General features: G+C 43.8%; 1 protein-coding gene across 3 annotated transcripts in view; it reads right to left on the bottom strand.

Annotated features, from left to right (window-relative positions):
* NR2C1 (nuclear receptor subfamily 2 group C member 1) overlaps positions 1-10049 on the bottom strand; it is a 38681-nt gene that overhangs the window by 6308 nt on the left and 22324 nt on the right. For 2 of the 3 annotated variants that reach the window (XM_008073083.1, XM_008073092.2), the window contains exons 9-10: positions 8876-8997; positions 1342-1481 (exon numbers count right to left, since the gene is read on the bottom strand). In XM_008073083.1, the coding sequence (XP_008071274.1) occupies positions 1342-1481; positions 8876-8997 (262 nt within the window). The remainder of the gene's footprint in view (positions 1-1341; positions 1482-8875; positions 8998-10049) is intronic. The other variant, XM_008073099.2, reaches the window with a different exon arrangement.

Here is a 10049-nt window from a genome sequence, read left to right as displayed (position 1 = left end):
ACCCGCGGGCTCAGGCAATCCACTCACCTCAGCCTCCCAAAGGCGCGGGATTACAGGCTGAGTCACCAAGCCCGGCTAAAACTAATTTTCTTAAGATACCGTTCGTTCAAGAAAAAAAAGCCGTTGTCCAGAAAACCCTAAATGTAACATTTCCTTTCTAGATACACCTTGGAGAAGAGAGGCTATAAAGATACCGATCTGAAAAACTGGCCAAAGTGCAAAAGACTCAAACCTTGGTAATAGACTTTAAGATTATATTGGTTGGGGAAAAAATGAGCGAAACCACCTATGAGTTTAAAAATTACCAAAACTACTATAACAACAACAAACATTTAGCTAAGACACTGCGAAGAACAAACAAGATCTGAGTAAAGCTTTACAATAAAGATTTTAGTTTACTGGGAGGGGCATGTTGAAACACATCTATCAGCGAGGAGTCACCCACACCTTCCTGAAGGCAGGCATGCCACACACGACAAGCCCGAGATGGGTCAGGAGACCAGGAGTAAGATGGGAGTGAGGCTGCCTTGTGGCAGACCAGCCGCTGAGGGACTTGGAGGTGACCCCCTCTTCCTTTAAATAGGAGGAGGAAGCAAGTGATTTCAAGGAATGGAAAGCAGTGAGAAATAGCCCACGCCGAGGAATGAAAAGGGACCCCAAGGTACAGGTGGTTCCTGAGCTCAACAGGCAGTCTCCTGCACTGGCAGACAGGCGCCCCTCTAGTTAGTCATAAGCTACTCTGAATAAAGGTAAGCCTTTGTGAATGAGAGATTACTTGTCTCCTCAAATATATGGGCGTTGTAATCAGCTTGGCATCTGGGAAAGAAAAGAGAGTAAGGATTGTTCTGCTCTTCTGAACTGCTTAGATGAGAGAACACATCTTGATCACCCATACAACATCAGCCCAAAAATACTTGCTCACCTCTACATAAAACAGCCTTGCTGCTCTGATACCTTTACAAAATTTCACAACACCTGGTCAGAAATAGCCTGCCAGACCCAAGTATACTCATTTTAATTTTGATGCATTCTCATTTTTAAATGTTTTCAGCCGGGTACAGTGGCTTATGCCTGTAATCCCTGCACTTTGGGAGGCTGCTTGAACCCAGGAGTTCAAGACCAGCCTGGGCAACATAGCGAGACCTTGTCAATCAATCAATCAATCAATCAATGTTTCTAGGTGATTAATGAATTTATACAAATGCAAAAAATATGTAAATCGAGTAGTAGTTCCTAAAACATTCAAACAGTCATCAGGTATTTAACTTTAAGTCATGACATTTTATGAAACCCATGCGTCCTCCTACATCCTGGAAGAGGACATAGCCGGGTGCTTTTTACCTTGCTGAAGACTATTGTGGAGGCAGCTGACAAACGTCGCTAGTATTGTTGCTACATTCATCACTTGCCAGCACTGGGCAAGACCGAGCGTAAAGAGCTCATTCCAGTAAGCTTTCACCAGCAATATGCTGTTTTCTTGTCTGTTAAAAACAGTAACAAAAGCACAAATCAGGTATTATTAAAATAAGCTTCATAAACTTTACAACAAATCCAAATATTTAAAAGTAAATACTGAACTAAAATTGCTCTAGAAAGACCACTAGGGATGGACCCAACCAATCCTGTTTTGTGCAGCTGAAAATAACTGATGGGGAGTGCTCAGATGTTTCCAGATGAGCTTGCTTGTAATCAATCCGACAGTTTATAAGAATAACTGCTTGCAGTTTTTTAAATCTCACATTTCATGGAAATAAAGATTGTTTTTTAAAACAAATTAAAAGCAAAAGTATATACTTAGAAAAAACTTTCCCAAGTTTTCTTTTGCTTTGAATACAGGTACATTTTCTTTTCATTTTTTAAAAGAATTTAAAGAAAGAATATATTTGAACCACATAAACAAAAAGGTATTACATAAGAAAAAATAATATAACAATTTATGTGAGTACCTAACATACGAGCATGTTCTTATATCTAAAACAAAAAATAAAAAGGTAGCATTGGTATACATTTTCTTTAAAAGGGTAACTGGAATTAATTGACAGCAGGCAAGCAATCAACTTCACAGGAGAAATGGCTCATTCTCTAAGCATGTTTCAGATGAGACATCAGTAAGTGAGATACCAGGATTTTACTGTGAGTAGCAAGAGATAAATAAGAAGGGTCAGAATCCTCTCCTGAATTTCTGAATAAGTAACCTCAGCAGCATAAGGGAACAGAGAAAGTATTAAACCAGAACCAAAGCCCTGGTTTTACATCCACTTGTCTACTTGAAATCAGGCAAATAAACTTCTCAGGTCTCAGCCTGCTTAACTATAAAATGCAGAGGCACCGTATGTCCTGTACCTTGCTTAGAGTTATTAAGGGGTGCAAACAGAAGAATTAGCTGGGCATGGTGGCCTGCGTCTGTAGTCCCAGCTACCTGGGAGGCTCAGGGCGGGAGGTTGGCTTGAGCCTAGGAGTTTGAGGCTGCAGTGAGCTATGATCACACTTGTGAACAGTCACTGCACTCCAACCTGGCATAACAACACTCTATCTCAAGAAAAAAAATAAAGAAGTACATGCCAGGCACTGTCCTAGGCATTAGAGAGATAGCAACTAACAAGACAGCTAAAATTTGCCTTCATGAAAAAGGGAGACATGATCTATAATTTCAAATACTTTATATAAATAACACACAGGACCCATGAGTTTTGGTAATAAAAGCCATACATTACTAGAAGGGAGGACAACACACTGGAAGGTGAAGAGGGTCAGGCCAGGTGGTGAGATAAGGCGTTTCTGAAGTGGTCACATTTTGGTCATTTGAGTGGAGGAAGATGGTAGAGAATGCAAAACAAAACAAACCCGAGCTCCAGGGACAGCAAGTTTCCCAGGAAGAGAGACGGCAAACGTGCCAGGGTTTGAGAAGACGACAGACGTTCAACAGAAACACTGTGTGCCTCTCAATGATGCCGTCTTCCCAAGACACCCTCCTTCCTTGCTTCCCTGGCTGACACCTACTGAACCCAGCTCGGAGCTCATACACCTGCAGAAACGCTCCCTAACACTCCTCTCTCAACACTTTTCATCAGTCCCCTCAGGGCCACCAAGACCTGTCTATCTCCGGCCTGGCTCACGGTAGCCTAACTCGCTAACTCATTGTAGGGTCTGTCTCCCACCCTGAAGGCAGAGACTCCCTCGCGCCTTTCTACAGCTCAGGAACAGAGAGCAGCACAGGGCACAGAGGAGGAATTCTGCAAGTGATTTCTGACCTTGGGGGATGGAGAAGAGGCAGAAGTAAGAACTTTGGAAAGACAGAGTTGGAAATGCTGCAGGCTTAGGCCTTTTTCCAACTAAACAGTCTTTAACCCAAACCCGTAGACTTCATTATAAATGAGGTAGCAAAATTATGAGATTTCTTTTCATGCTCCAAAGAGATGTAAGTCGATAAGAACGTCTTGGTAGGAAATAAGTGTATTCTGACAAATGATTTTCTTTAAACCTCTAAAACTAGGATAATCAGTGCGCTTAACAAAAATCATTCATTAAGGATCATAGACTTCTTCAAGACATCACATTTTGTTAAAGAACTGAACATACTTGAAACAAATGCTAACACTGTCAGCTCAGCAGTCACAGCAAGTAGCTTTTCTCACTGGGAATGATTCGGAGGTGACATTTTAACTCCAGATTATTCTATTTTCCATTCAGTATCTGAGAACGATTACTTGGCAAAAGAAACTGCCTATTAAAATCAATTTGAAAGTACAGTTTAAATGTAGAGAAAAACAGTATTTTAAAATCTCTATATAGAACATGATTTTAAAATATCAATCTTAGTTAAGCAATATCAAAGAAAATAAAAGATAACGAGACATTATTTTCACTTACAAAAGAGAGGAGGAGGTGAGGACGTAACATTTGTGTTCACGCACAGGGCTGTGAATCTGCACTGGCTCGACACCTAGGGCAGCCTGGCAGGACCTATCTGGAGGAGGATAGCACACCTTCTCAGACATGCAATTCCGCTCCTAAGAACCTACTTCACGGAAATACAGGCCTGTGCAGCCCAATATGCTGGTCAACAACGGGCCGTATACATGATGGTGGTCCCATGAGACCACATCCTGTTTTTACAGTACCTTTCCTACATTTAGACACACACATGCTACTACTGGGCTACGACTGTCTCCGGTGTTCAGTGCCGTTGATGCTGTGCAGCTCTAGCCTGGGTGTGTGACAGGCCACTCCATCTAGGTTTACAAAGTGTATTTTTCAGAATGTGTCCCTGTCGTTAAGCAGTGCATGCCTATACTAGCATGACTGTACTAACAAGAGAAGGCAAAACAGATACCCAATGCTACAAGATACACACTGCAGCTCTGAATAAGAAAAGTGGCTACAACCCAAATGGCTGGTAATAAGGAACAAGTAAGTAAACAATAATAAATCTGCAAGATGGAAGACGGGATGGTCACAGAGAAAACCAGGGCAACTGCATGTGTGCCAACACAGGAGGGTGCCAATAAGCAGAAAGGGCAGGGTGAAAACAGGAGGCAGCCATGGCGTGCGTGTGAAACTGCTTAATAAACATGGTGTGGAGACTTCTGGGCATTGGGCAGTCCACTGTCAATAGTGGTGCCAGTCACCCGGAAAGTGAGGTCTTACTTATTATAGTTCTATAATTCAGCATTACTTGAAACGCAAGGAGAAAGTTCAAAGCGCACATGAAAGAAAAGTTGGAAGCAATTCCGTCTTCACCTTGGCCAGGTTTGGAAGTTTTACGGAGGAAATAGCTACCCAAGGGTGTTGACTCGTCTACATGGAAAGGTGAACACTGGAAAGCATCAGCGCGGGCCTGCTCTGCACCTGTCTGAACTGTCTGGGCAGTGCAGAGAAAACAGAAAGGAGGGCAAGAGCGGAGGACGGGAACACCAGCACCATGGCCAGGGGGGAAGGAGGACACTGGAAAGCCACCAGAGGACCGTATTTCCAAAGGAAAAATGAAGTGTGAATTGTGTCAACTGACAAAACCAATTATACCAGTACCATCTATTCACAGTGTTATCCCATACCAAAAAAGGCTCGTAGTACATCTAGCCGTGTAAGGCGTGTTTTTAAAAAGTTCATTAGGTTAGGAAAGCAAGCCCCCAAAAGAAGATCCCCAAGGACCATGTGCACCTATTTTGTAGCGGCGCTGGGTTCGACAGTTTGCACCGATCCTCTCACCTGAGGGCCCCACCGAGAAGCAAGGAGCTCTGCTCTGGGTTACGGACACTGAGCCTCACGTAGGCAATGCGGCCACATGTGCAGGGAGCACATGAAGAAAAACACAATGAGAACCCAACGTTCAACGTCTCTAATCCTTTACAAATCAGTGTACAAAGGAGCAAGTAAACGCAAAGGTCAAATTCCTCACCGGAGGCTCCCCCATCTAAGGTTTACGTTCTGGGATGGTAAGGGCACGTTTGCTGCCAGGCTCTCCTGCCAGGAAAATAAAAATGACTACTGTAGTCCCATTATAGTACCCGTTTTCATTTTTCTAAATAGCCCATTAATAATGTCTAAATACTACCTGTTTTCAAAACATCTTTCCTTGAAGAAGCAAAAGGACCTGGTAGAAAGTGTAGCTAAGGTCTGTCAGACACCCAGAAAGCAAATGTCAAAAAAAAAGGGCCGAATGTGGTGCCTCAAGCCTGTAATCCCAGCACTTGAGAGGCCAAGGTGAGAGGACTGCCTGAGCTCAGAGGTTCGAGACCAGCCTGGGCAACTTGGTGAGACCTCATCTCTAAATAAATTTTAAAAATAAGCCGGGTATGGTAGCGCGTGCCTGTAGTTCTTGCTACTTGGAAGGTTGAGGCGAAAGGATCACCTGAGCCCAGCAGGTCGAGGCTGTGGTGGCAGTGAGCATGCCACTACACTCTAGCCTAGGCGACAGAGTGAGACTCCAACTCACAAAAAAAAAAAAAAGCACTAAGTTGTACAATAGCAAATATGTCCACTTCTTTTACAAACAGGTAGAGATATTTTTCGCTAACTACTGCACTAGATTGTTAATGTTCATTAAAATATGTATGTGGGACTCACAAAGAGAGATGGTACCACTGTTTACACTATTTACTTTGATGAAAGAATATGCCTTTTGTGTCACCTGTACCTGGGAATACCGAAGGCACTGGTTCTCAGGGAAACATATCAGTGACGTGGTGATGAACCCACAAAGCTGCAGTTTCAAACCCACAAAGTTACAGGAAACATTACATTGTTTCAGTAGCACTTTAAAAGGTTAGACTTTTGGACTTGAATTTAGTGGAAGAATGCTTAAATTATTCAGTCAATAGAGTCTCCTGTGGCAACTGGTGGGGCTGGAACTTCTTCTGGCTGTATTTGAAGGATCCAGGGGCAGTGGACAGCTGCCCCACTCACTCCCGGCACAGGGAGCCTGTCAGTGTGAGGAGGAGGAGGAACTCAACCCACTTGAACTCCTCCAAGCTCTGAAAGTACAGATCTCAAACAGAAAGCCAATGTCCTTCTAAATACAGAAGTGATCACGCACTTGTAAAATTCTCTGAGTTACTGTTCCCTTTGATGAAACTAAGTGATCAAAACAAACCTGACTTTTAGAAAATGAATAACGTTGATGATCTGTTTCTCTCTAAATTAGGCCGTTGTTTCCAACGTTTGTATTTAGATATAAAAACACAACTAATGCTTCTGCTTCCACAGACCAGAATCTGTCCACCATGAGCACTCAGTCCTTATCCATCTGATTACGTCAACACACAACCAGGATGGCTGAATCAGAGTCTGCCCAGCAGCCAATGGCCCTGCCTGCTATAGCGATCAAGATGATCCTGTGGCTATTACATTAAAACTGATTTCCAATACAGATCACCGGGCAATATGGTTGCCACTCTAAAACTAATTACTGTATAAACGAAAACCTCCTTAGACCTTATTTTTGGTTTCTTCAACATCTGAATTATTTCCACAGAACAATTACACTCAATTTAATGATATACTTAAGTTTAATGGTGCTGTGAATAATTCAAGAGGTTCAAACCACTTCCAAAAATTCCTTCCTTTGTTTACTGTAATAATTGATAGCTTATGAAAAATTTCACCAGGTTACTTTCCAGGCATAAGTATGTCAGTTACAAGTTTGGTGAACTACACTTAACATTTTAAAATTAGTAAACTGCCAATATGCAATTTTACATTGTATTTTAATCTTTTTCTAAACACACACATACACTGAAAGCTGGGCACAGAAGGCTGAGGCTGGAGAATCATTTGAGCCTACGAGTTTGAGGCCAGCCTGGGCAGCAAAGTGAGACCCTGGCTCTTAGAAAAACAAACATTCCCCCACCCTACCAAAAGAAAAAACAACTGGAAAAATTCTCAAAGTTGAATTTTATTATGAGAGAAAAGGCTAACAAGAACTTGTAAAGGTTAACCATTGTAAATCAGGCAGTCTATGTAACTGCAATATTTGAGTACCTGATTTAATGCATGGCATATCTAGCACTGATTTTTTTTTTTTCTTTTTAATGTTTGTAGTGACAGGGCCTTGCTCTGTCCACCCAGGCTGGAATGCAGTGGCATAATCACAGCTCCCTGTGGCCTCCAACTCCTGGGCTCAAAGCAATCCTCCTGTCTCAACCTCCCAAGTAGCTGAGACTACAGACACGTGCCAGCACGCCTGGCTAATTATTTGTATTTATTTTGGTAGGGTCATTATATTGCCCAGGCTGATCTCTAACTCCTAGCCGCAAGCAATCCTCCTTCCTCAGCCTCCTTGTGCCTGGCTTCTAACACTGATTTTAAAAACCAAACTATAATACTAAATATGCCTTTATTCATTTCTCTGTATGCCTTTTACACTCATGATTCAGATGTTTCTTAGTTAAGCTCAAAATAGTGTCTAAGGATATAGGATGGGCAGGTATTTTTCCCACTGGTCAAACGGAAGAACAGACGGACAGGAGGTAAAAGAGAATTGATTACAACATCATACGGGGGAACAGCATCCTAGGAGTAAATATTTTCCAGCTCTGGAGCTAACATTTTCCACTGCTTTGCCTTTTCAGAATAAGCTCACTTAAAGCACTCCAAATTAAATGTGGCAGACTTAGGTGAAGCTTGGGTTTCTTATGGAGGCTGTTTTCCATTTTCTGACGCTTCAGAGCAGGGTTGAGTTGTGCTCCTTGGTGTTGAGGCCAAGCCTCTACACCACTGGAGTGGGGCTGCCAAGGTCGACACTTCCTTTCCTTTTGAAACCACAGGACTGGAAAACAATTACTCATGTTTTCAACATCACCACTGTGAGCACGCTTCAGTTCACTGGATGAGGCCGGGAATGACACTGAAGCGGTGGTGGCTGGGGAGGAGCGACCGCCCAGGGCACCCGTGCAGGGGAGGGGAGCGACTGCCAGGGCACCCCCATGGAGGAGGGGAGCCACCGCCCAGGGCACCCCCACGGGGGAGGGGAGCAGCCACCCAGCACATCCATGCAGGGGAGGGAGCCACCGCCCAGGACATCCATGCAGGGGAGGGGAGCCACCGCTCAGGGAACCCCTGCAGCCTCCCTGTCTTTGAGCCGATGGAAGCTGGGGCCTGTTATACATGCTAGCCGTCATCTGTCAACTCCACCTATTATATTCCTCCCAAATGACTAATTCAGTAGAATGATGAACCATGGATACTCTTCCACATAAAAACAACACAGGGAAAGTACGACTTGGCTGCCAGGGTTTGTCATACGAATGACACAACTTGAAGTAATGAATTGCCCCATTCTTTTCCTTTAGTGCAAACCCTCCCCAAAGAAGAGTTCTTGTTTAGTACATATTTTGCTTCAAAATCACATTTGCATCCAAGGGCTTCAAACACTCACCCTAGAGCCTGGAAGGAAGGAATCGAGAGTGCCCAGTGCATGGACAAGAACAGCAGCCTGGAGGCAGACTCTCCGATGTAGTGCACGTTCAGGTCTTCGGGCATGGGAGAAGGCATGGCGAGCTACAGACAGGAGTCAGGCAGTCAGCACGGGACGGCAAGGGCTGCGTTTGCAGGTCTTTGAACACGGTGCATGTAAACATAACATGTCAACTGAGTCTAACATGGTCACAAAAAAGGCTCATCTCGAAGTAATCCAAGCCACTGGATTTTGTCGTGAACAACTGGGTTTAGAACACATGGGTCAGACCCCAGTTTCTAACAGACCCAGATTCAGATGAGCAGAATCACATTCATGAATATCGGGCATGAAACACCTGGTTGTGCTTTTTAAAGTTCCTTCCTGGGGAATGCCCTGGGGTCCCTTCCCATCGTGGGAGCTTTTCTGTCCTCTAAATAAATCCTGCTTTCTCACACACACATGCAAATTCCTTCCTGTCTTGCTCTAACAACGTGCGTTTCTCCTTCCCTCTTTCCATCAGCAATAGCATGCAAGAAGTCAGTTTAAGGAGCGATCCTGTATGCTAAATGTCCCTCCGGGGTGAACAGGTTCGGATGCGTACAGGGCCAGGAGAGGAAAGGGTGAAACGGCCTTGCTGGCACCGACCAAGAGACACACTCCCAGACACAGGGCCCCGCTGCCACGTGAATTCAGCACAACAAAGCATGTGGGCACTGGTGCCCAGCACAGCTAGCTCTTCCAGCTCTTCAGAGAGCAAGTTCTGTATGAGTCTTCCTATTTAAAAAATTGGTACCGAATAAAGTACTTTTAAAAGCATTCTACAGTACAGCACACCACCCGCAGGTGGTCAGTCTGTACTGCTGGCCTCAGGGAGTTCTTTCCGATGTCTGACCACCACTGAGAATGCACATCCTGCCTCAAAAACACTCTGCAAAGAATCTTCAGCATCTCATTAGGAGAACATGAGTGCTCTAAATGACATGTGAGCTCATCCGTCAGAAGCCTTTTTCTAAGTACAGAAATTATAACTAGAAAAATTATAATTATAACTGTAATTATTGGGATAATCAATGTTATCAAGTATAGTGAGGATACTGAAAAACAAGTACAGCACTCACACTGCTGAGATGGGCAAACTGGAGCGCAACTTGGC

Source organism: Carlito syrichta, unplaced genomic scaffold, assembly GCF_000164805.1.
Source record: "Carlito syrichta isolate Samal-C Ts95f unplaced genomic scaffold, Tarsius_syrichta-2.0.1 Scaffold115649, whole genome shotgun sequence".
NCBI lineage: Eukaryota > Metazoa > Chordata > Mammalia > Primates > Tarsiidae > Carlito > Carlito syrichta.
The sequence above is the reverse complement of the archived record's forward strand: the minus strand, read 5'-3'. Positions and strand labels throughout refer to the sequence as shown.